At 42.3% G+C, this 26,576-nt stretch overlaps 1 protein-coding gene across 2 annotated transcripts in view; it reads left to right on the forward strand.

Moving 5' to 3' along the window:
- The window catches only part of NDUFAF5 (NADH:ubiquinone oxidoreductase complex assembly factor 5), a 174,042-nt gene that overhangs the window by 102,672 nt on the left and 44,794 nt on the right, over window positions 1-26,576 (forward strand). For both annotated transcript variants that reach the window (XM_078649560.1, XM_078649559.1), the window contains 2 exons: window positions 8,396-8,593; window positions 17,513-17,573. In XM_078649560.1, coding sequence (XP_078505686.1) covers window positions 8,396-8,593; window positions 17,513-17,573 — 259 coding nt within the window. The remainder of the gene's footprint in view (window positions 1-8,395; window positions 8,594-17,512; window positions 17,574-26,576) is intronic.

Here is a 26,576-nt window from a genome sequence, read left to right on the forward strand (position 1 = left end):
CAAGTGACGTTCTGAGAAAGATACGGATTATAAAATGGAAGTCTACATATCTATTGTTAGCACTTGTTGTGTCCAGTTTGTACATGTGTATTAAGAACAAAGATGGTATGAGAGCAATTGAGTTCTTCTTTTTAAACAGGCCCATCATCTACTCTCAGCATTCCAATATGTTGCTCAAAATGTTATTATTCTGCTTGGAAAATAACTTTTTCTTACTTGTTGGAAAGATGTTCCAGCAGACTAAGGGTCTTGCCATGGGGACCAGCTTCTCCCCCAGTTACGCCTGTTTGTTTATGGGCTGGTGGGAGGAGCTGGTCCTCAGGCAACAACATGAGCAAATCTATAATGAGAGTGTGGTAACATGGCTGCGCTATATCGATGATTTATTTATAGTGTGGGATGGGGATTTTGAAAGTGCTGCTGAGTTTATTGAAAAATTGAACCATAACACAGTTAACCTACATTTTACAGCTGAGATAAGCAAGGAAATGGTCACATTCGTGGACGTAAGAATCCAGGTTGTGGATAATGAATTGACCACTAACCTGTATCGTAAGCCTTCATCTGGAAATACACTCCTACATGCCACCAGCGCACATCCGTCACATTTAATTAAGAGCATTCCATACAGAGAGATGCTCCGTATTCGACGGATTTGCAGCAGAGAGGATGATTGTAACAACAAGCAAAGGGAGTTTAAAGGCAGGTTCTTAGGGGGTATAGTTCAGATGTTATTGAGTCAGCGATTATTAAATCTAAATCGCTGGCGAGACAGGATTTGTTGAAGTGCAGGGACAAGCAGAGCAGTTTGAATCAACATGAAGAACCCATAAGACTAATCCTTGGTTTTTCACGACAAGAGAAACAGATCAGGGAGATAGTCAGAAAGAATTGGCCAATTATCAGGGGGGGATCCAGTAATAGGGGGGTTGCTGCCTAATAAACCATCAGTAACCTTCAGAAAAACAAACAGTATGGGTTAATCTCTGGTCAGGAGCAATATTGAAACAAGAACAAAGAGCTTGTGGCTAATGGCAAGAAAGGGGTTCTATAAGTGCTCTGTTTGCAAGGCGTGCCAATATGGTATAAATACTACTACTTATACCACGGCATTTAGCCCTGCGACCTGTAAAATAAATCAACACCTCACGTGCAAATCTGATTTTGCAGGTGAGTCTATGTGCTCACCTGCAGTTGTAATTTAAAATATTACAATTTAAAATATGTAGGGAGCACTAAATTACCAGCACATAAGATGAGAATTACCCAGTTGCACGGCATTTCAAACTTAGCCATAATAGCGATCCTAAACATTTGAAATATTATGTAATCGAGGCTGTCACATTACACAAAAGAGGAGGCGACGAGAGTCTAAATTGAGGAGATTGGAAACGACTTACATCCTGCAAATTGACTCTAAGACCCCAAAGGGGCTGAATACTAGCGAAGATTTGTACACTTTCTTATAATGTGGGTTAACATAATCTAGTTCTTGATCTAATGTCTATTGACACTGAAATGAAGGCCTATGGGCAATACTTGCGCAATGATATATAGAATGTTTATTGATTCCACCTGATATGAACATTTTTTAATTTGTAGAAGAAATTTTAAGATGGTGATATTTTTATATTTATGATATTAAGGATTGGTTTTAGAAATAATTTTGTAGAAAGTATATTTTTATACTTCTGGGTAATAATAGTGATTTTCTGATGGATCAGCCTAAAATTTGTAATGTATTTATTATGTCCTGAAACTATTTTGCACTTTAAATTTCTTAGCATTTTTTGCACAAGAAATGATAGTCGCTTTACCGACCACCTAATGAATTTTAGAGTGTTTTTAAGTCTATTAATTCATTCACTTGATACAAATTGCACTGATTTAAGTTGAGCACTTGGATAGGTTTTATGTATTTTTTTATAACATAGTTGGAAACTCAAGTTATTTATGCTGTTATTTTTTGGTATTGAATTTCATACTAAGATTCCTTTCGTACATTTAGAAGAATTTGAAGATTCTGAGGTGATTATTACATTATGTTTGATATTTGTGACCTAGGACAATGTATATAATTTAAATATTTCGTCTATGTTTATGTAATTGCTGCACTGCACTTGCACTTTAAAAAGCGATGTAAAATACCAAAGAGTTGTCATGGGATCAAGGGAGGGATCTCCCGAAACGCGTAATGGCGGCACTGGCGAAATAAATATTTGCACTTGATTACCGGGTCCACGCTTGTCTGTTCGTATACAGAAGAGATGTGAAGGCGGGTTGTAGTGATGTGTGTGTGTGTATGTGTGTATATATATATAAATATATTCACTGAAAAAAACATAGGTTTCAGGCCTTATATAGTTCGGAATTAGCATTTAAAAAACCTTTAAAATTCACTCAAAAAACTATAAGTTTTAGGGGTGTTATAGTTAGCTGGACATTTCACTCATACAAAACCATTGAAATTGCTCCTATATAGTAAGTTGTACTAACTATATTTCGCGCACCCGCAATCCACTGCTGATGGTGTCACATATTACATCATTCATGACATGGTCAGTGACATCACTGATGACATCTCAAATGACATCACTGATATCATCCAGTGAATGTGGTTTGCTTAGTTATTTAAATATGCATTATATATATAGCAATTTGCATTGAAGAATGAGTGGATATATAAAAATAAATATTTGGATGGAGGATTTAGTATCAGTGTAATTGACTGTTTACTTGACCAATTTATAGTGTCTCACTAAATATAGTGGATAGTGACTAAACTGTTTGAATATCTGTATCACTTTGTCAGTTGTTGTGTAAACTGGTTCTCCAGTTGTTTACTAGCTATGTGAAAGTCTATATTAGTTATTGATTAGTTAACTGAGTATTTGTATGGGAGAGTGAATGTGTGTGTGGTTCGGTGGGGGGGGGTGTGACTGCCCAAAGATATGTGAATAGTTGATTCACTAGATATATGAAGTTAAAACTACATGTTCTAACAGTTGTTTGGGTAAGTGAATATCTTTAAGGGTGTGGTGATGAGCAAATATATTACTCAATGGTACATGTCCAATAAACTAGAAAAATAAAAGGCAGTGTATGTGTCAGTTTTGTATATAAATAAGTATACATAAGACTCAATGATTGTGTGAGTGACTGTATAGTGAAGTAGTGTGGCTCACTGGTTAGAGGCGGCAGATCCGAGAGCAGAGGACGGCCCGGGACCAGGGTTCGATTCCCGGCGCGGCAGGTTTCTGGACCAGGGTCAGCGGACTCGATAATTCTCTCGCCTCGGTGCCCACTCTGATCAGCGTTCACACTCGGCAACTCTGGGCATTAGCTTGCCTCATCTTCACTAACGGCCCCACCAGACCGCCGGGGATGCCTGGTCTCACCCTGGAGATACCCATTAAGGGACCATCTCTCAGGGAAGCCAGGAAGGGTTTCGCAGCGGTCGAAGCGCCTTGGGACCCTACGGGTAAGTAGTGCGCTATATAAATGCCTATACATTTACATTTACATTTATGGATAACTTTATACTTGTAATAATGATTTTATAATTCACTAAGTATGACTTACTATCTAAAAGAATAGATGAAGTTGTGTTTGTATAAGTGTGTAGCTAAGTAAATATGTAAGTATGATCCATTGTTTGCATAAGTGAGTAGGATGACTTCATATGTGAATAGGATGTGTGCTGGTGTGTAATGTCGATTTAGGTGTATACGTATTTTTGATAGTGTTCTAGTGTTCATTGACAGCATGTATGAGTGAATCTACAGGTAAGTGATTAGATGTGTGTATACATCTATGAATCACTGAGTGGGTTTTTAGATACTTGTATTGCTGTAACAATGGATTCAAATATGATACTCTGTATTTTACAAAGAGTGATGAAAGATTTTACTAGTGTATGAAAAGGTGTATGTGATTGTCACGTGGATGATGTCATCAGTGATGTCATTTGAGATGTCATCAGTGATGTCACTGACCATGTCATGAATGATGTAATATGTGACATCATCAGCAGTGGATTGCGGGTGCGCGAAATATAGTTAGTACAACTAACTATATAGGAGCAATTTCTATGGTTTTGTATGAGTGAAATGTCCAGCTAACTATAACACCCCATAAACTGAGTTTTTTTAGTGAATTTTAAAGTTTTTTTTAATGCTAATTCCTAACTATATAAGGCCTGAAACCTATGGTTTTTTCAGTGAATTTCAAAGGTTTTTTAAATGCTAATTCCTAACTATATAAGGCCTGAAACCTATGGTTTTTCAGTGAATTTGCAAGTTTTTTTTAATGCTAATTCCTAACTATATAAGACCTGAAAGCCCACCAGGAATCTCCAGTATGCGCCAGGGGACTGCATTGCAGAAAGGTGTAATGAAGCCACGCCCCTTTTTACACCTCTGCAATGCAGCCCCCGTGCATGTTTGAAGAGGGGGGAACTAATTCCCCTTGCATACTGGGGGTCCCTGGGGGCCAACTAGCCCACCTGGAACCTCCAGTATGCATCAGAGGGCTGCATTGCAGAGGTGTAATGAGGCTATGCCCCTTGTTGCACCTCTCTGCAACGCAGCCCCCTGCCGCGTTTGCAGAGGGGGAACTAATTCCCCTTGCATACTGGGTGTCCCTGGGGGCCAACTAGCCCACCAGGAGCCTCCAGTATGCGCCAGGGGGCTGCATTGCAGAGAGGTGTAATGAGGCCACACCCTTTTTTACACCTCTCTGCAACGCAGCCCCGTGCATGTTTGAAGAGGGGGAACTAATTCCCCTTGCATACTAGGGGTCCCTGGGGGCCAACTAGCCCACCTGGAACCTCCAGTATGCGCCAGGGGGCTGCATTGTACAGAGGTGTAATGAGGCTATGCCCCTTTTTACACCTCTCTGCAACGCAGGCCACTGGCTTGTTTGCAGAGGGGGGACTAATTCCCCTTGCATGCTGGGGGTCCCTGAGTCACATCTGCCCAAACGCCGATATTCTGAACGATTGAAAATGACTTTTCTTGAGAAACATTTGGATTTGGATTATCATGTCCTATTCTTTGGAAGTTTTGAAAGATTGACTTTGAGGATGCTATAAATTACTCAAGTCTGCCCGAATTGTGTGGGTAAAATTGATACCTAGTCACTTTGAATAAGAATGTACTTACGTCTCGTCTAACATTTGGAAGAAATATCTAGTTCTATGACAACAGGATACCGACATAACTTGAAGGAAATAAGAACGCCCTGAAGAAGTTCTGTTGTACAGAACGAAGCGTGTCGGCTGGCTGTGGTACATAAACTTAAGGAAAATAAAAGCATTTGAATATACACCAAGATTCAGCGCTTCAATAAGGACTCTAAGTGATATGATTTGATTGGACTTATTGTGCAAGTGGTGCTGTGCCAAACTTTGGAATATTCTCCACTACTCTCTACTACTTACTCTCTCCTACTCTACTACTCTCTAATACTCACTCTCTACTACTCATTCTCTACTACTCTACTACTCTCTACTACTCTCTCTCTACTACTCACTCCCTACTACTCACTATCTACTACTCTCTACTACTCACTACTACTCACTCTCTACTACTATCTACTCTCTACTACTCACTCTCTACTACTCACTCTCTACTACTCTCTCTCTACTACTCACTCTTTACTACTCACTCTCTACTACTCTCTACTACCCACTCTCTACTACCCACTCTCTACTTCTCACTCTCTACTACTCTCTACTACTCACTCTCTACTACTCACTCTCTACTACTCACTCTCTACTACTCACTCTCTACTACTCACTCTCTACTACTCTCTCTACTACTCTCTCTACTACTCTCTCTACTACTCTCTCTACTACTCACTCTCTACTACTCTCTCTACTACTCTCTCTCTACTAGTCTCTACTACTCACTCTCTACTACTCTCTACTATTCTCTCTCTCTGCTACTCACTCTACTACTCTCTACTACTCACTCTCTACTACTCTCTACTACTCACTCTTTACTACTCACTCTCTACTGCTCTCTACTACTCACTCTACTACTTACTCTCTACTACTCACTCTCAACTACTCACTCTACTATTCACTCTACTACTCTCTACTACTCACTCTCTTCTACTCTCTCTACTGCTCTCTACTACTCTCTACTACTCACTCTCTACTCTCTATTACCCACTCTCTACCTCTCGCTACTTCTCTCTCTACTGGTCTCTACCTCTCTACGTCTACCTCTCTACCTCTCTACCTCTACACCTCTACCTCTCTCTACACGCACACATATACACATATATATATGCATATGCATTTATATATCTGTATGTGTATATATATATGTATATATATATATATATATATATATACATACATATATAATCTGTATATCTATATATATACAAATATAAATGCATGCATACATATACATATATGCATACATATGCATGTTATTTACATGAACGTTCAAAAAACACTAATAAAAGCAAAGCTAAAAAGCCACCTCATTACAAACAGAATGGCTTTAACTTAAACGAGGGCGAGATATATTGCATTTTCAATGCTTGTTTACTTTGATTCCATCAAGAAGGCATTCAGATGTGTCACACATTTGCCATAAATTCTGAATGTTAGCACTCTAGTTGCTCATTAGATCACTGTAGTAAAGCTACTGCTCACCAGGGAAGTCTGCTGCTGGTATTCAAAGTGCATGTTTCAGTCTGCATGTCAGAATTATTTTAATGAAATTGAAGAGGATTTGAGAAGTCACTCAAAATGTGCCCTAATTTTTCTTTCTGAAGCACTAATCATACTTTCTATGGCAAAATGAACCCCCTCATTTTGTTCCTTTTTAAATTGAATGTTTTCAGACTTACCACTTTATTCCAATCAAGATGGCTTCTGGTGTGCCATACTTTTGTCATAAGTAAGACTGTTAGCGCTCTAGTTGTTCTTTAGAAAACTCTGGGACATTCTGTCATTGGGCTATACTTGGGCTACATCTGGTGATATTTGGGCTACATTTGGGCTCTTTTGTCTCTGGTGGCCATCTTGGGAGACTGCATGTCAGAATTTTTTTATGAAATTGAAGAGGATTTGAGAAGTCACTCAAAATGTGCCCTACTTTTTCTTTCTGCAGCACTAAACATACTTTCTATGGCAAAATATACCCCCTCATTTTGTTCCTTTTTAAATTAAATGTTTTAAGAGTTACCACTTTATTCCAATCAAGATGGCTTCAGGTGTGCCATACCTTTGTAATAAGTAGGACTGTTAGCGCTCTAGTTGTTCTTTAGAACACTCTAGGAGGCTGCAGTAGAACACAAAGTAATCAACTGACCGTCTCTGTCCTTTTTGGATGTACATGTTTTACTGAGAATGTCAGACTTCATTCTCAGATAATGTGAATTTACAGAAAATGTGCTTTCAGTTTAGCTTATAGATCCCCTTCCAAACCACTGTGGGAAAAGCATGAGATAATAGTTTCTTTCAAACACGATTCATGATATCCCAGCATAAGGCTATTTCACATGGTAAAATCACCTTAGAACACACCTCAATTCCTAAAATGAGTATGGTACCATCAACAAATGATTTATAATGTAACTAAAGTCCTAAAACCCTCTATTAACTACAATGCTTTTTAATGAGGTGCTATCATGTATATTGGTCCCAAGATGGCTGCCAACACTTCTTGGATGAAGTGCTGACAGCCAATCAGATCAGATATATGGTTAGGCTCCGCCCAGATATATATGTGTTTTTGAAGTTCATTTTCATAAAAAACACTGGAGCAATTTTCACCAAATATAGCAAAGGCACTTCTGCGTACCAGTCCCTACAATTTTGCCGAGTTTGATGTAATTCCGTTCAGCGGTTCGGGCTGTAGACTTGTCAGAACGTCCTATGGAAATTAACATGGGGAAAACACGTTTTGGGACCCCCCTTTTTTCTCAGCCCCCACTTCACGAATCCCCCCGAAACTTTCAGGGAAGGAGCGCAGCGGAGCTGGCCAAAAATTTGGAAAATTACACGCAAATTCCTCAACCGGCGCCAAAGTTATTCCCAATAGAATGTTGCAGATTTCCTATGGTAGCCAATCCTAACTATATATACCTACTGGCTATCGCCAGTAGGTTATATATATGTATATATATATATATATATATATATATATATATATATATATTCTCTTTTTTCAGAATTTATTTGCCTTTATTTCGAAGAATATCACATAGAGAGATACTGTAGAGCCCATGCTCCCTTATCAATTAACTCCACAACTGTAGGTTGTTTGTGTGTAATTGGAACAAGCCTGCTAAAGATTAATTGCTTGTGTATTCTTTTTATATCCCATATTGATATCCTGGAAATGAATCATCAATCAGATGTGTTTTGTTTCAGATCTATCGTGTCTTAAAACAAGATGGCGTGTTCATAGGGGCAATGTTTGGAGGAGAAACTCTCTATGAGCTCCGCTGTTCTCTGCAGTTAGCAGAACTGGAAAGGGAAGGAGGATTTTCACCACATGTTTCCCCCTTCACTGCTGTTAACGACCTTGGAAATCTTCTATCAAGGGCTGGATTTAATATGCTGACAGTTGTAAGTAAAACTTAGATGTGAAACAGTATATTTTACGCTCTGCCACATTATTTCTTCCTTGATTATATCAAATGTTGTTATGAATAAATTAATTTTCTTCTCCAAAATATTGAAAAATTATATCAGATGTCAGTATGGGAGCTATGTATAATCATCAATCTCTTTGCAGAACCTGGGCAGATTAAAACCCTGTTAATGTAGCTGGAGCTTGTAAAAAACCAAGAAACTAATGTACAAATTGACAATGTATATAAAATAGGAAAATATATGCACCCTTTAATTTAGTTCAGGGTGTGTGAAGGCATTCATTTATTTTCATTTAAAGCCTTCAGGTGATTTATCTGTTCACCTCTTTATGGTGATTTTGAGTATGAATGCTTTCACATCCGTATATGTTTTTGGCAGCTCTCTCATGATTAGACACACTTATTCTTCGTTTATTTTTGCTTGCAGATACATCTTTTTGCTCTCTGAATGTGGGGAAGTAAGTGTTCCTAATATCTTTGTCAGAAAGGCTGTTCAGGAGAGCATATTCTTAGTCATGCTGTTGATAAATGCTTCTGCATTGATCTCGGTCATTCACTCTATTTAACCAGCCTGTGTTCACTCTTTCTTCGTTTAATTAATCAGTGCGTTGGTCTTTGACCATGGTGTGGTATGCTGGAAGCTTTAGGAGGTCCCTTTTCCTGCCTTCCAGTCCCTAGTTTATGATTCTTTGAAGTAAGGTTGCAATAGAATTGTAAATAGTGTTCTGTAATACAAACGAAAACTACATTAATTTTTGAGTACTTTACTTTGGCCTAAGGAAATAAGTGTTGTGGTGACCTAATGCTTAGTAATGACTCAGGAATGTTTAGTGTAGGTTCCATATTCGTTTGTGGAATGTATGTGTTTAAGGTGTTGGCAGTTTACTCCTGCTGCTGTAAGTAGACCTAAAATGTGGAAGATGGGTGGGCGCAGACAACAGGACAACGCACACAATTCTTGTATATTGCCAGGAACTGTGGTGTATTCATGTACGTTGAGCCTATTTTTATCTGCCCACTGTAATAAGTCTCCTAATAGAATATCCTCAGATGTGTGAGTCTCACATCCTCAGAGCGAAAACATGGACTGGTACTTACCTACTTCGGCTTAGTTTCCAGACAGCATCACAAATTGAGTTAAGAGGGCCACCAATGCTGAATAAATAAGCTCACACCTCTAAACAGAACCCATTAAATGATGGTTCTGAAGTAAGTATTGTCTCTTATTGTGCACATTGCTTCATAAATTTGAAGCTGTGAATAAATTTAATTTGTGAGCCAGGACATACAAGAATAATGTTTTGCCCTGTAACTATCAGAACATAAGTTCATTTGACCAGATTATAGCTATGTGGATGTCGCAGCATTGCCTGGGAACATCAACAGGAGTAACAGAACAGCACAGATTGTATTTGTAATATAACAAGTATGCTATTCCTTCCTTATACTGTAAAAGATGTGTGCACCTTTATTACATTGCTGATAAGTAATAAAAAAGAAATACCAGTTCTGATGGATACATCTGCCAGTGGATTCCTCACCTTGTGTATATCCCCTGCGCCAGCAGCATTCGGTATTTTTTTGTAGCTCCCCACGCCAACGAGGACGACGTCACAGAACCATGGCTCCGCTCGCGACTCCGCTGACGTCACTTGAGCCATAAGAGAGCCTCGTCGGCGTGATGACGTCTGTTTCCTTTTTTCCGCAACGTCGACGCGAACGGTTTTTCTAGGACTCTCCATAGTTTCACTTGCTACTTTGTGTTTCTGGTTGTATTTCTGTGCTTCTTCTTGTTTCCTATTCGAGGATGTTGTCGCGGAAGTCCGGGTTCAAGCCCTGCAGGGAGTGCAGAGGACATATATCCATTACAGATCCGCATGAAGATTGTGTCTGGTGCCTGTCATCGGATCACGACGTCGAGGGATGTGCCTGCTGTAGAAAAATGAATCCGAAGGCGTTGAAAGAAAGAGAAGCAAAACTCTTCATGGCAAAGATGAGAAAGGAGAAAAGAGGTAGAAGAAGGTGGAGGTCTCGTTCCAGGTCGAGGTCGGGCTCGAAGTCGACGTCGGGGCATGCTTCTAGAGCCAGAAGCATAACTAGAAGAAGAGGCATTGTTCAAAACGCTATTCTGATAGAGAGACGGCGCCGAAGTCGACCTCTTCAGCTCGTCGACGCCGTAAGAACTTCTTGTCTCCTTCTCCCTCGAATCAGGCTTCTCCTGCAAGATCCGCTTCGCCTGCAGCTTCTCCAGCTTGATCTCCGACGCCGGTTCATTCACCAACTTCGGAACATTCTCCGGCTCCAGTGGAAGAGGTTCCTGTGCCTGATGAGCAGGCGACTCCATTGGCTCTGCCTTCGGTGCCAGCTGGCCCGAACATGGTAACGCCTACCCCGGAATCTGTCCCGGGGGCCTTTCCTCCTTTCCCTGGCCTGGGTCAAGATCACTTGCATTACCTTAATGCTATGTATGGAGTCTTCCATAGGGCTATGTACCCCTCTGGAGCACCTTCGGGTCCCATGGGTCCATTAGCGTTTAATCTGGGGGTTCCTCAGACCTATGCCCAGGCCCCCTTCATGCCAATTCTTCCGGCGGCTCCGTTTTGGTATTTGCCGGTGCGAGGACATTGACGCCGTTTCCATCAGCTCGACCTCGATCGGCGCAGGCTGTGCCTCCGGATCCGTGTATGACGCCGGCTCCGGATCCATCGGAGTCGGTCTTGGCTCCACCGACTCCAGGACCCAGAATGAGGTCTAGGAGAGAAGCTCAGCGAGTTCTAGAGGAACAGATGTTTTGTTTGGAAGAAAAGGAGGAAGGCGAGATTCAAGATTCAGATGATTATTTTGGAGAATTAAGGGAAGCAAGTGGCCTTGATGTGTCTCCAGAGTGGGAACTTTCGCCTACATCTGATGCTCCTTCAAAGGATGTGGTTCCCTACCACACAGTTATAAAAAAGGCAGCAGAACTTTTAGATCTTCAGCTTCCCACTGCTGAATTTAAATCTAACATTTTGACAAAAGTTCTTCATTCACCTTCTTTAGTAATAGAACCTTTACTGCCTTTTAATGAGGCAATCACTGAGCCTCTAATGGAGGTCTGGCGCAGGCCCTTTTTGGCTCCGGCAGTTTCTAAACCTGTTGGCAGGAGATACAGGGCGGCTTCAGGGGATCCGGACTTTTTAACATCCCATCCTTCTCCTGAGAGCCTAGTGGTCCAAGTTGCCTGCTCAAAAAGATCTTCTGGTGCCTTTCCACAAGTTCCAGCTGACAGGGAATGACAGTATGCTAAAAAAGTGTTTTCTTCGGCAAGCATGGCCCTAAAGTCCACTAATGCCACCTGACTTTTGGGTCGCAATATACATGCTTTAATGGACTCGGCGAAACAACTTGCACCTAAGTTGTCTGAAGAAGACATACACAATTTTAATGAGGTCTTGCATACAAGATACTCAAGCGGCTGCACGTCCAGTCATTCAAAGTGGTTTAGACACTGTTGACTCTGTCGCCAGAATCATAGGATATTCTGTGGCTACTAGGAGTGCATGGCTTAAAACATCAGAGTTCTCCCCAGATGTTTAGGCTACGCTTTTGCACCTCCGTTTTGATAGTTCTGGACTTTTTGGCAAAAAAGCGGATGCAGCTTTAGAAAGGTTTAAAGACCATAAAGCAACAGCCAAGTCTTTGGGTCTTCAGGCTCAATCTAGAGGCTCCTTGTTCAGGAGGTACAGAGGTTTTGGGAGGTCGTCCTTTCGGACCTATAGACAGCCTCAGCAGCAGCAACAGCAGCAGCAAAACACCTTATACAAATCCTACAGGGGTAAGAACAGAGGTCGCCCACGAGGCCGTCCGCCCTCCTCCTCCTCTTCCTCTTCCTCTACCTCCCCTCCTCATACCACAGCAAAGCAGCCCTAGAGCCACCATTCTGGATCATGCTGGTCCTGTGGGGGGTCGGCTTACTCATTTTCTTCAAGATTGGGAATCGGTCAGTACAGACCTTTTGCGTTCTCAATCTTGTAGAGAATGGGTTTCTCTTCCTTTTCGGGAATTCCCTCCAAATTACCCTCCTAGCCAAGGTGCTTGCTCGGAGGACCACCTTCTTCTCCTGCAGGAGGAAGTGCTAACATTACTGAAAAAAGGTGCAATAAAGGTGGTTCCGGAGCGGGAAAGGGGTCAGGGATGCTACTCCCGGTATTTCCTGATACCCAAGAAGGATGGCAGGCTACGTCCAATCCTGGATCTCAGGATCTTGAACCTTTTTCTGAAGCAGGAGAAGTTCAAGATGCTCACCCTTGCGCAGGTTCTTCAAGCGTTGCAACAGGAAGATTGGATGGCGTCGATCGACTTGCAGGACGTGTATTTTCATATCCCGATCCTGAAGTCGCACAGGAAGTATCTCCATTTCAAGATAGGGTCGCAACATTATCAGTTTACGGTCCTCCCGTTTGGACTTACTACTGCACCTTGAGCCTTCGCCAAGGTGCTGGCAGTGGTGGCAGCCCATCTCAGGAAATCGGGGATTCTGGTTTTCCCCTACCTGGACGACTGGCTGATCAAAGCAGAGTCGCCGGAGAAGGTGCTTCACCATCTGCAGGTTACAACTCAGCCGTTGTACAAATTGGGTTTCTCGATAAACGTGCCCAAGTCTCACCTGGTGCCTTCTCAGCGCAACCTGTTCATAGGGGCAGTACTGGACACTACTGTGTGTCGAGCATTCCCTCCTCCACAAAGGATTCTCGACATTCAGGAAATGATTCCATTGTTTTACAACGGAGCAGTTGTTCCAGTCCTGAAAGTCCTTCGCCTGCTCGGTCTGTTTGCTTCCTGCATTCTGTTGGTCGACCATCCACGCTGGCACATGAGGGCGCTGCAGTGGTGCCTCCGTAGGCAGTGGTATCGGAGATCTCGGGGAGTCTGTGAGGATTGCCAAAGAAGCTGCGGCGGATCTGTCTTGGTGGAGCGTGGAGGGCAATCTATCTCAAGGAAAGCCCTTCCATCTACCTCCATCGGTGGCCACAGTGATCAGAGATGCCTCCACTCTAGGGTGGGGTGCTCATCTGGGAGATATGGAGATCAAGGGTCTTTGGTCTCCAGAGGAAAGGTTGCTTCTCATCAACCTTCCAGAGTTGCGGGCGATACGTTTAGCGCTCAAGCCCTTCCTCCCTTCCCTTCGCGGTCAGCCGGTTCAAGTCCTGACGGACAACACTACAGCGATGTGGTATGTCAACAAGCAGGGAGGAGTGGGGTCGCATTGTCTCTGCAGAGAGGCTCTGCGTCTCTGGTCCTGGGTTTGGGACCATCAGATTTGTCTGATGGCAAATCATCTGGCCAGAGTTCTGAACGTGCGTGCAGACAGTCTCAGTCGGCAGTTCTCTGCAGACCACGAGTGGAGGCTTCATCCGGAGGTGGTTCGTCCCGTCTTCCGGACGTGGGGAACTCCTCGGGTGGACCTGTTTGCCACTCACGAGAAAGCTCACTGGCCATGATTCTGCAGTCTCCAGTATCCGTTACAGGGAGCGTTAGGGGACGCGTTTCAGTTGAGATGGGACTCACATCTCCTTTACACGTTTCCTCCCATACCCTTGATTCCTTGGGTTCTGAGGAAGATTCACCAAGACCGGGCCCAAGTCCTATTGATCCCCCCGGATTGGCCAAGAAGGGTGTGGTATACAGATCTTCTCTACCTCTCCTCATGCCCACCGCTCTGTCTCCCTCTCAAGGCAGACCTCCTCTGGCAGTCGCAGGGGCAGGTTCAACACCCCCACCTCCAAAGCTTACACCTTCATGTCTGGAGATTGAACAGGGCAACCTGAATTCTTATTCTCTTTCTTCTGACGTGGTGGATGTTATTTTGTCCGCCAGACGTCTCTCCACCAAGTCTATATATTCCTATAGGTGGTCCAAATTTGTTCATTGGTGTGGGGAGAAGTCGATTGACCCTTTGAGGGCTCGCTTATCCAACATCCTTCAATTTGCTCTTTCTCTAGCCCAGCAAGGTTTTGCTGTGGCTACTGTGAAGGGCTATTTATCGGCTTTGCCGGGCCAGCCTTCTTTGTTTAAATCGCCCATTGTGTTAAGATTCATTAAGGGCCTTACCTACAAATATCCGCCCACTCCATTTAATTGTGCCTCAATGGGACTTAAATCTGGTCTTAGCCCACTTGATGGGTTCTCCCTTCGAGCCCTTACACAAGTGTCCCTTGAGACTATTGTCTTTAAAAACTGTATTTCTTATCGCCATTACCTCGGCAAGGAGGGTAAGTGAGCTTCAAGCTCTGAGTTCAAAACCCCCATTCTTGACTATTCATGCTGATAGAATGGTTCTCAGGATCAGGGCTACTTTTCTGCCTAAGGTGGTAACTCCCTTCCATCTGGGGCAGTCCATTACCCTTCCTTCCTTCTATCCTCCCCCTCACCCCTTCCAAGGAGGAGGAGCGGCTTCACTGTTTGGACCCTAAGAGGGCGGTGAGTTTTTACCTCGATAGGACCAAAGACTATCGTATGGATGACCAGCTCTTCATGGGTTTTGCTGGCTGCAGGAAAGGCAGAGCGGTGCACAAGCGCACACTTTCCAGATGGATTGTCTTGTGCATCAAGATTTGTTACTCTTTGGCCGGTAAGGAACCTCCAGAGGGTTTAAGAGCTCATTCTACCAGGGCAAAGTCTTCTACGTCTGCCTTATCTTGAGGACATTTGTAGAACGGCAACTTGGGCCTCCCTCCACACTTTCGCGAAGCATTACTGCTTCGATTCCGACGTGAGGAGGGACGGACACTTTGCGCGTTCCGTCCTTCAGGACTTTTTGGTATAGATGGCTGAACACCCTCCCCGGCAGTGGGGACTGCTGTGGGACTCTATTCACAAGGTGAGGAATCCACTGGCATATGTATACATCTGAAAAACTAGTGTTGCAGGGTTTCTGTACTCACACAGAACTGTGCACAGAGGAGTGGAACCTCGGCAAATTAGGATGTACCAAAACTTACCTTAGCAACCAACTCACCCCTTACCGAGCTAGCTACAGTGTCTCATCGGACATATCAAACACCCAATGTTTAGACAAACCAGAACATGAACTTACAGTACCTCAGGGTACGTGGGACTCATGAACACTCTTTCGTTATATTATCATTACAAACCAGAACATGGAGTAAAGAAGACACATGTGCATTTGAAATGTTTATTTACTAATGCCGTCTTCTCAGGCGCAGTATCTTAGATAATACAAGTACACTTATTATCAGTAGCAAAATTATCAGCATAGTTACTAAGACATAAAAAGCGAATGGTGACAGCATGTTAACATGCTGTAATGAATAAGAGTTAACAACACTTATATCTCACCCTCCCTGACACATATATTATATTATTAGCTAAGAAGGTCTCTTTGGGTTGTTTTAGGGCGGGCCCATACCTTAGTGTCCTAGCATGAAGGAATCACATCAGCATACACCAGCTCTCTCTGCATGTGCACCGCATCAAGTGTGTTAACAATTCTCGTGCAAAGCAATATCAATCCCGCCTCAAGCCCAAGTTGGCAAAGGCTGCACTTGTGTTATGACTATGAAGGCGTGGAGATCAGACCTCATAACAATTCCATATCGTGTTGCTCCTGAAACTTCAGCACTCTCCGTGCAGACATGGTTTATTAAACAAAACTGATATCAGAGCAATAACATATTATTCTCACATACACCACGGCAAACCACTAGGTTGAAAGCTAAGTCAACAATTAAGGGTCGTGTGCAGAAGTTGCAAGAAAGGAAAAATGGCGTTTAAATCTCAAATGTACCTATGCTAACTTAACACGATATAAGGATATATAGGAGCTATACAACACTAGTTACTTACCTTTGGTAACGCTTTTTCTGGTGGATACAGTATCTGACTGTGGATTCCTCACTGACCCACCCGCCTCCCCGTTGTCCACCCTTGTATACCTACAATAATGTTGTTTTATAACTGTTGTTTTCAAAGGAAATGATTAATTCTTTTTGCATTACTGCATTGATTTCACACTTTGTGTGTTGCTTTGAATACTGTGTATATTTGTGTCGGTCCGTCCGTGTGCCTCAAAGGCACGGGAAAAATGGGCGGAACTGACGTCATCACGCCGACGAGGCTCTCTTATGGCTCCAGTGACGTCAGCGGAGTCGCGAGTGGAGCCATGGTTCTGTGACATCGTCCTCGTCGGCGTGGGGAGTTACAAAAAATTTCCCAATGCTGCTGGCGCAGGGGATATTCACAAGATGAGGAATCCACAGGCAGATACTGTATCCACCAGAAAAAGCGTTACCGAGGTAAGTAACTTGTTCATCAGGTGGTTTTCTGCATTTTTGCTCAATTAATGCCTACAACCTCAAATTAATGATAACCTTACTAAAGTATGGGGAACCAACTACTGTAATACAATCATCACTGATGGGAAGAGTGGGCACTAATTCAGAGGAAAGAAAATTGTCTGATATACATCAAGCCTACTCCTCCCACATATGCATCAAACTACACATACCAGCGCTTGTTTGGAGTTTTTGCAAAGAATTAAGGGCTAAGTAAAAATTAGAAATGTGCAAAAATAAGAAACGCCTGATTCCGTCTCAATTATCCCAATAGTGTATTATTTTATAGGGCGAAGACAACCCTCCCAGAGATATTTATCTGCTACAGACATACTTTACCTAGTTTGGGTCACTTCAGTGTAACACATTTGACATGATTTCACTGTGGTAGTCAGGATTAGTTATTTCTCAAAGTTTTTTTTTTGACCCAGTTATTGGCATTGTTCAGCGAAAGTTATGGAAATAGTAAAAATATCCTCATTATGTAAAGAGAAGTCATGCAAACATGTTTTTTCTTTTTCATTGTGTTCATATATATTCCTTGTGTCTTTTGATCTCAGGACACTGATGAAATTGAAGTACGTTATCCAGGAATGTTAGAGGTTATGAAGGATTTACAAGGTATTTATTGCCATAAGCTTCTCATGTACAAAAGAACATTTTACCAAAAAAAGACCACAAATAAGTATTGGTGTTACTTAAGACCCTTCTGGGATGCTGACATGCTTGCCTACCCTCATGTTCAGCTTAAATATTAGAATGATTTCATCGCACTGTACATTGCTTAGCGTGCTTGGAGCAGATAAAGTCGGAATAAACTTATTTATATTTTCTTTTTGGATATGTTCGTGTATGTGGGTGTCTGTGTATAGAACGAATACTGAAGCTTTTGTTTTTCACTGTGGAACTGTTTCACTTGATTATTTCCATATTTTATTATTTATACAATTTATACAATTAACGATGTATGTTCTTTCATGTATTTTGCAACTGAACAGTGATATCAATTTCTACCCATATTACTTACTAGTAATAATCATAACTGCTGGGTCTCCTCCTTATTGTACTAGCCCTTATATTCATCATGGTTCCACCTTACAGGTATGAACTTCCACAGACGATTATCCCTCATCACTTTTGCTTTTCCTTGTACTTACCTGTGAGATTTACCAACTAAATTTCAACAAGAGGACCAAAAGAAAACCATGACAGACTGAACTGTACTAAAATAATTTATAATGTTTTTGATCCTTATATAAATTGACTTTAGCACAAAACAAAGAACCTCCATACGAAGCCTGTCAAGATTAGAGCTTCCTGTTTACATCTTATCATTACTGTTGAAATTATAAAAGATGGTCCATGTCACTTAAACCAGGTAATCTCTAAAAATAAACTTGTTACTGGGTTCTTTCTCCCAAAACCCGTCCTTTCCTTCCTTGGAGGAACTCTGACCATGAGTGAAAGAACACGATTATGATGAAGCATCCTTAGACTTTGTCAGTTACCACTTTCACTGTCTCCAGCACCTCTGCTTATTTTCTGAAACGTAGCAGGTGCCCTGTGCTTCTGTTACTCCTGAATTCTCCTCTGTCTTTTGAAATGAGTTTACTCCAATACTTCTGCATCAGAGTAGACAAATCAAAGTGTGAGTGTGTGTCAGCACTCTTTCTTGTTGCTGTGCTTATTTGGTTATGAATCCCTAAGTGTTAATACTTATCCCTGCTGGGGCCTCCCATTCAAAACCTTGCAACCCCTGCCTTTTTGTGCTTATCTGATTTTGTAAACATCAAAGTAATTCAAAGCAATGAAGTTGAAGATGGGTGTGATTTTTTGATTTACTAGTGTCCGCTTTATTGTATAAATTCCGGTGCTAGTGTTGCAGTAGCGTTATTGTGGACTATTAAGAGGTTACACAGGTTATCATTAAGGTTTAGTATTGGTGAATTTGTTTAGGTTCTACATTGTAAGCTCTTCATAGTCACGGGCATTTTTTACATTTTGTTAGTATCACTTAGTAGGTCCTCATCTCAAACTTTAAAAAAATGTTTTTGTTTATACCTTAACTTCTGCCTTTATTTAAGGAAAAACAGAAAGAAACCGAGGGGAAATGCAGCAGCAGTGTGAAATTTGAAATAATAAACAGCAGTCTCCATATCCCATTGTGCCTCAGTGCTTCAGTTCTTGTTTCAGGCTATGTGTGACAGGAATCCTTTAACCCCGTGGCCTGAGTTTTTTCACCCTCTTTTTTCATTGTTCGAAGTACTTAGAACATTTTTTTTGCCTAAGTTGGTCCTCTTTCACCACTTTGTTAAATGTGTGAGTGTGGCATGAAGAATGTGGCAGATGACCCTCATCATCTCTGTGTCATCAGCCTCCATACAGTGAAAGAGTGTGTTTTCATTCAGCCATTCAGAAAGAACATTGAAAACGATGTCAACATCTTCAATGGCATGTATACTAGATGTAGATGGAGGGCTCCTTCCTCTATTATCAACAGCACCGGCTATATCTCCAATAAAGTCACGATCCAAATATTACCATGGAACATCTATTCCAAACTACTTTATAAATGTTGTTTATTTTGAACCAGCCATTGATCACACTTTTTATGATAGTGCCAAGATACAGGCCTGCCCCATCTCCTCCAAGAAAGTTTCTTCTGCATCAAAGAGTTCACTACTATTCCTTCAAAATCCCTATGCTAGTGAGTGCTCAGCCTAGCTCCAGCAACTAGAGTGCCACAAAGGCCTACTTCTAGCAAAGAATAAGATACCAGTAAAGCATAAATGTAAGCATATGTAGCTCCTTCTGCACCAAAGAGATTTGTTGACAAAGCTGAACTGTCACAGAGTTTGTCATATGTGCAAACATGACCAACAGGTTCTCGAATGATAGTCTTTCATTTTGCTTTCATCACCTCTCAACATTTTGTAACGCACGGTGTTACTAAGGTCCCTTTGGATATACTACGTCTGCAGGTTATGGAAATATGATAACCGGTGTTCCTCTTATATCATTCCTTGTATAAAGGCTAGCTGAAATGTTCCTGAATTTTGCTACAACTATGACAGCCAGGCCAACGGTGTTAATAAAATATAACCTACTTGAGCCAGATCCAGCTCTCCTAAGAGGTTTTGTCAAACTTACCTGTCATGGCACTGACAGCGCGAAAATGTCATCCATCATCTCCAGTGACATGCATGCCTCTTTACAGAGCGAGTAAGTACTAGCTGTGAAAAGATCAGTTTGACACATGGCAGGCACCCTGTGGCGCAATGAGAGGTCTGTTTGGGAATGTATACAGCACTTTTTAGTGAGGATTCCTAGGTCAAAAACAGTTTTTTTAGGAAACTTTATGAACCTGAAGCTGGAAGACCAACAAAAGATCAGGGACGATTCTTCCATTGGAGCGGAGGAGCATTGCCCCACTAACATGCCCCCCCAAAGCCCAAAAGATAAAAAATAAAATGGTAATTGATTGCCTTTTTATTTTTTACTGTTCCATCCTGAACAGAGCTTCAGGACGGGTCGAGGCATGAAGAGTAAGCAGGGAAGATGGTGGGCAGAGGGCTGCCTTTGCACCTGTTTAAAGTGTGCATGTCTCTTTGCCTGGCCGCCTTGAGACGGTCAATCACACAAGCGCACTTTAAACCTCTCAACCAGCTGACTTAGGACCGCTAGATTGAGAGCAAGTGCAGGCATCCAGTACCCTCGGGAACGGCGACAGAGGCGGCTGTCACCAATCAGGGCATTGCCTACATGCTGGTTAACAGCATGTGAGGAGGCTGGTTTGGTCGAGGGTCTTTGCTGGGTCCTGCATTGCAATCCCAGCAGGAGACGTCGAAGTGAACAGGGCGTCGTCTCTCACGATCGGTGTTTTTCTTTTTTTTCAGTTTTTTTTTCATCATCATCATCATCTTTATTCGATCATATTAGAAATGAGCATAAAAGCACACATAATAAATACATTAATAAAAATGTTGTTACAAGACTATTAACATTAAGATTCCAAAATTGTTCTTCATGATCCTAGAATAAGATGAGAATGCATTAAAAAACATAATAAAAGAGACAATTCATTTCTTGACTATCAATTCATTAAAATTTACAATCAGCTTAATGGGCTAAATGTCAACCCCTTCTTTTTCTTCATGCAGACCCATAAGAATGTTGCTACAGAGTAGCAAACCAAGGGATCAGGTAGTGTTTTTAGATAGAATAATGCTACCCGGCACTGCTTGTGTCCCATTTTCATTAGAATTGGCTTCAGGTATGCCTTCCTTTTTACTCTCATAGAGCCCACAGAATAGGACTATATGCAATTCGGATTGTGGTGATAAATTGTCACACAGGCACATGATTAAGTTGGAATGGTTATATGTTTTTTTCTGGAAAACCAAGCATTAAAGGAATTAAATTGGTGCGAAATCTTAGCAGTATAAATCTATGGCGTGCACTGTTTATGTTGGCTAAATAGTAAAAGTCTCCCACCATGGGCGGTGAGTTACTGTGATAAACCTGAACTGTGGATTTCTCCTGATAAATTTCCATGTGCTTGTGTTCAGACTTTAACATAAACATGCTTATGACTTTCTGCTTAGACACCTTCTTGCATGCCAGGGGGTCTTTACAAAGTTCGTGGAGCCCTATCTCTTTTAAGACTGACTCCACATAACTTACCCACTTTGACCGTTTCCAGTTATCCATCGCTATACAGTTCCGTATTACCAGTTGGGCCAAGGGTACTATATCTCTCCTCCATATAGAGTGCCATAGGAGGAGCGTTGCTAGATGTATATATTCTGATATATAGGGGAGGGCCAATTCCGTATGTAAAATACCGTTTGCAAAAGAAGGGGGGAGACCCACTACTGATTTATAAAATGTATTTTCTATAATTTATAGTGGTGTCGATGTAACCGTGCCCCATACCCCGGCACCGTAGATCACTGCTGCTTTTACTCTGGCCTGATATATCGATTTTAATGGAAATAAGGATTTGGTACCCAATTTCTTTGCAAAGGTTTTTATGGCCATGATACCCTCTTAGTCATCAGCCTCCTTCCTTCCATCAATTTTGCCCATGACAAGTCTTTGTCGAAAAGAATACCCAGGTAGGGAAAAGAGTCTACAACCTCAATTTTCCCTGTGTCTGCGCTAAAATATGGGACTTTGTCTCTTTTAGCGCTACCAGCTATGATTATAAAGGAGTTTGCTTGATTTACTTTTAGGCTTAATGAGTCCATAAAAGAGACATACGCTGCTATAAGCTTTTGTAGCCCAACCCCTGTTCTTGCAATTAAAACAGCGTTGTCTGCATAAGACAGTATTGGTAACATTTGGTTTTCGAAGATGGGAACATCCCTAGTGGCCACTGTAAGTGCCTTCTCAACCCCGTTTGTGTATCAGGAGAAGAGGAAAGGGGCCAATACGCAGTCTTACTCCTTTTGAAATTTTGAAATGGCGTGTACAGTCACCAGTTTTAGTATAGCGCACTGACGCTGCAGCATTTACATACGATTGACCTATATAATTTAAAATAGCCGGGTCAACCCCCATCGACTCCATTATGTCCCATAATTTATCATGGACCACGCAGTCGAACGCCGCGCTGAGGTCCCTGAATGCCATGTATAGTTTGCCATCTTTCATATTTGTATATTTTTCGATAGTCCATGCTAAATTCAGGCATTGGTCTACAGTACCCCTTCCCTGCTGAAAGCCATACTGGGCCTGGATCAAGATCTTATTATCTCTAGCCCAACTCTCTAACCTAGAGAGGAGGAGGCGGCGGCTCATAAGCTTTGATGTTGTGTCCAGAGAACAATAAGGGTATGGCTTAAATGCAGCAAGGCCACGCCACTATCAGAATAAACAAAGAAAATGCCAATGCTGCAAAATAATTCACATGCTGACAGAGCAATGACCATAACAATTGCCCTAAAGAAACCACTTGTTCAGTTTCGTTTACAAATCCATTTTTTTTTTAATGTATTTTATATTGTTTAAATAGCAGACTTTCAATTTATTAAATGATCTAAGGTGCAAAACAATTTTTGTTCTTACAAAAGGTTTTTTAGATTTTGAAGGGAGCTCCTTCTATTGAAAATCACACTCTTTCTCTAAAATCTCTTAAGTGCAAACTCATTCAAACATACTGTGACAGACCCATTCATCTATAATCCCTATCTTCACATCCAACCATACACTCAGTCTCACGCCACTCATACAGTGCCTACCCTGGGTATTGGAAACCTCTTTTTATTCAAGGGAAAGCAACAGTGTTTAAATTAAAAAAATTCAAAATCCTATATACATCTCAACTCAAAAACGGCCATCTGGCAACATTATTACATTTATTAATTTTGTTGAAGATTAAACTAAACAGATTGGCCTAGCCAGAATTATGGTCTAAGCGTTTCGAATCACCCCTAATGCGGGATTTCTCCTCAGGACCAAGGGTGCTCTGCAAGACAAGAAAAGATGAAAAAATGTCTTACTACAAACATGTGCTAGTGACCTCCCATGATCTAACGACTCAGTCGCAACACTCATCTTACCTCGTTTCGTATCCAAGATCACACTGTCAATAAGTCTGAAAATAACAGATTCGTACGTGTAATTATTATCTGCTGATATCTGTAAATGCAAGATCATAAACTCAAAAGCGTGAGACTGAGTGTATGGTTGGATGTGAAGATAGGGATTATAGATGAATGGGTCTGTCACAGTATGTTTGAATGAGTTTGCACTTAAGAGATTTTAGAGAAAGAGTGTGATTTTCAATAGAAGGAGCTCCCTTCAAAATCTAAAAAACCTTTTGTAAGAACAAAAATTGTTTTGTACCTTAGATCATTTAAATAAATTGAAAGTTTGCTATTTAAACAATATAAAATACATGAAAAAAAAATTGGGATTTGTAAACGAAACTGAACAAGTGGTTTCTTTAGGGCAATTATTATGGTCATTGCTCTTTCAGCATGTGAATTATTTTGCAGCATTGGCATTTTCTTTGTTTATTTTGATGTTGTGTCCAGCAGGGATATTGGTCTATAGTTTTATGGGGCAGCTCTAACCCCGTTTTTATAGATGGGCAGTATAACCCCCGAAGACCACGAGGAGTGGGGGCTGTTTGGGTTATGCAATTTAGCATATTGGTTAGGAGTGGGATCCACAGATCGGGATAAGTTTGAAAGAAATCGATTGGGACCCCATCTGGACCTGGGGCCTTGCCTGAGCCACATGAACTTAGCGCCACCCGTACTTCATTAAGTGAAAAGGATATAGTTTCCAATGTTGTCCCTTTATGATTATTATTGTCGGGATTTAAGGCAAAGATGTTCTTGTTAGACCTGGCACCATTGGCGTGGGTCTCCCTTCCATTTTTGCTGTTGCCTAATGTGTTTTTGCTGGTATTAGATGCTTTGGGCACTGTGCTACTGCTATCCAGTGCCACAGTGCAAGTGCTCCCTATAGTAAATTGATGTATTAATCAGTGGTTCCATGTTTGGCTATTTGGGTTACTTGTCAGACCCTAGTACAGTGCACTGAGTGTGCCCAGGGCGTGTAAAGCCAAATGCTGCTGGTGGGCCTGCAGCCCTGGTTGGGCCACCCACAGTAGCAGGCTTGTAAAATGTATCTAAGGTCTGCCATTGCAGAGCCTGTGTGCAGTATGGTACTGTCACACAGACTGGGCAAGTGCACTCACTTGCCAGTCCCTAAACCTTCCCTTTTCTTCATATCAGTCACCCCTATGGTAGGCCCAAGGGCAGGGTGCATTGTAAGTATAAGGTAGGACAAGTCCTGGTGTGTGTGGCATGTCCTAATAGTGAATTACAGCCATTTACGTGTTTCACTATTGCAAGGCTGCCTGTTCTCCATAGGCCAGAATAGGCTGTTAGGTTATTACATGTTGAGAATCCTAACTGTCTCAGAGAACATGGTAGAAATTCAAGTTTAGTATGCCTGAACTCAGAATGATAAAATACATCTTTTAGTGAAGTTGGTTTTAACATTCTGTGTTTGCAAATACCAGTAGGTATTTGCTTGCCTAACCTTTCAAGCCTGCCACTGCTAGCTTGTGTATTTCTTTGTCTGGTTTTGTGAGTGACCGGGCTGGGGGATTCCAAGAGACAGGATGAGTCAGCCCAGTGGTGAATAGAGAGATCTGCATCTAGATGGGAGGGAGGAGTTGCGCCTGAACCTTGAATAGGGCTGTGCCTGCCTTCCACAATGCTGCCTCCACCCCCTGGGGAGCGGCTGATGGCACTGCCCTGCACACTGAAAGAAGAGAAGGAGTCCTGTAAACAAAGTGCTCCAGGACTGTACTTGCCTTCCATAATGCTGGCTCCACCTCCTGTGGGGCGTCTGATGTGCCTGCCAAACAAAGTGCTTTAGAACTGGTTTGGACTGGGCAAAGGCCTCTCTCCCCTCAGAGAACAAAGGATTTTGAGGTATAAATATTGGGACCCTGATCCCATGAAATTAGATCACTTTGGACTACAAGAAGAAACCTTTACTGAGGAGAGGAACCTGAAGAAACTGAGGAGAGACTATTCCCAAGCTAAAGTGCTGCTTGGGGGATTGGCCTGCAGTGGTTGCCTTACTCTCAAAGGAAGGAGAAAGGAAGTTTGTGTACTTTGCTTTCAACTTGTGAAGGATCTCCAAGGGCTTGGAAAAGAGCTTGCCTCCTGCTGAAGTCTCCGGGACAACAGACTTCACCCCCCAGCTCCCCAGAGTTCTTGTGGAAGTGCCTGCTGCTGTTTTGGGCCTTCTGAGGAATTGCGTGTCGCAAGGAGCTGGAAGCGCGACGCAACGAGAACGAAGTGTGTCGCTGCTGCCGTCGCACTTCTGAACAAGGGTGTCGCCGCTGGAGTTGTCGCACTGCACCGCATCGAGAGAAGCGTGCCAGAACGAAGGGGATGCATGTCGCCGTCGCTGCTGCCTGCTGTCACATTTCTGAACAAGGGTGTCGCCGCTGGAGTTGTCGCACAGCACCGCATCGAGAGAAGGGTCACGCAACGAGGTAGAAGCGTTGTGCTGTCGCTGGGCCTGCCGTCGCACTTCTGAACAAGGGTGTCGCCGCTGGAGCTGTCGCATTGCACCGCATCGAGGAAAGCGCCTCGCATTCCCAAGAAGCGCGCCACCGTCGGAGCTGCTGCCGTCTCATTTCTACACAAGGATCTCGCCGCTGTAGTTGTCGCATTGGTGGAAGCTTCACGCATCGTGGGAGAAGAGTGTCGCAGTTGGAGCTGTTGCTGTCTCACTTCTGAACAAGGGTGTCGCCGCTACAGTCCACGCATCGAACCAAGAACTTCTTGCATCCCCGGAGAAGCATGTCGCATCTGGAAGATCTTCACGTCTTTATTTCTTTGTACTTCAACTTTGCTTCATTTCCCTCGCTGCGACATTGCTGGTCGTGGAAGCGCAACGCAACCTAAGGTACATTGACGCAAAGTGTTGCATCTTAAGAACTTAACTTAACTAAGCTAAATCTACCATCGTAAAGTAACAGTATTGTGTATTTTTGTCGTTTATGGTCTTGTGGTAACTCTATATAAAGTATACTTATTTTTGATATAAAAATCTTGTGTGGTGTCCATCTGTGTTGTCACTGGGTTA

This window comes from Lissotriton helveticus, chromosome 6 (genome assembly GCF_964261635.1).
Source record: "Lissotriton helveticus chromosome 6, aLisHel1.1, whole genome shotgun sequence".
Taxonomy (NCBI): domain Eukaryota; kingdom Metazoa; phylum Chordata; class Amphibia; order Caudata; family Salamandridae; genus Lissotriton; species Lissotriton helveticus.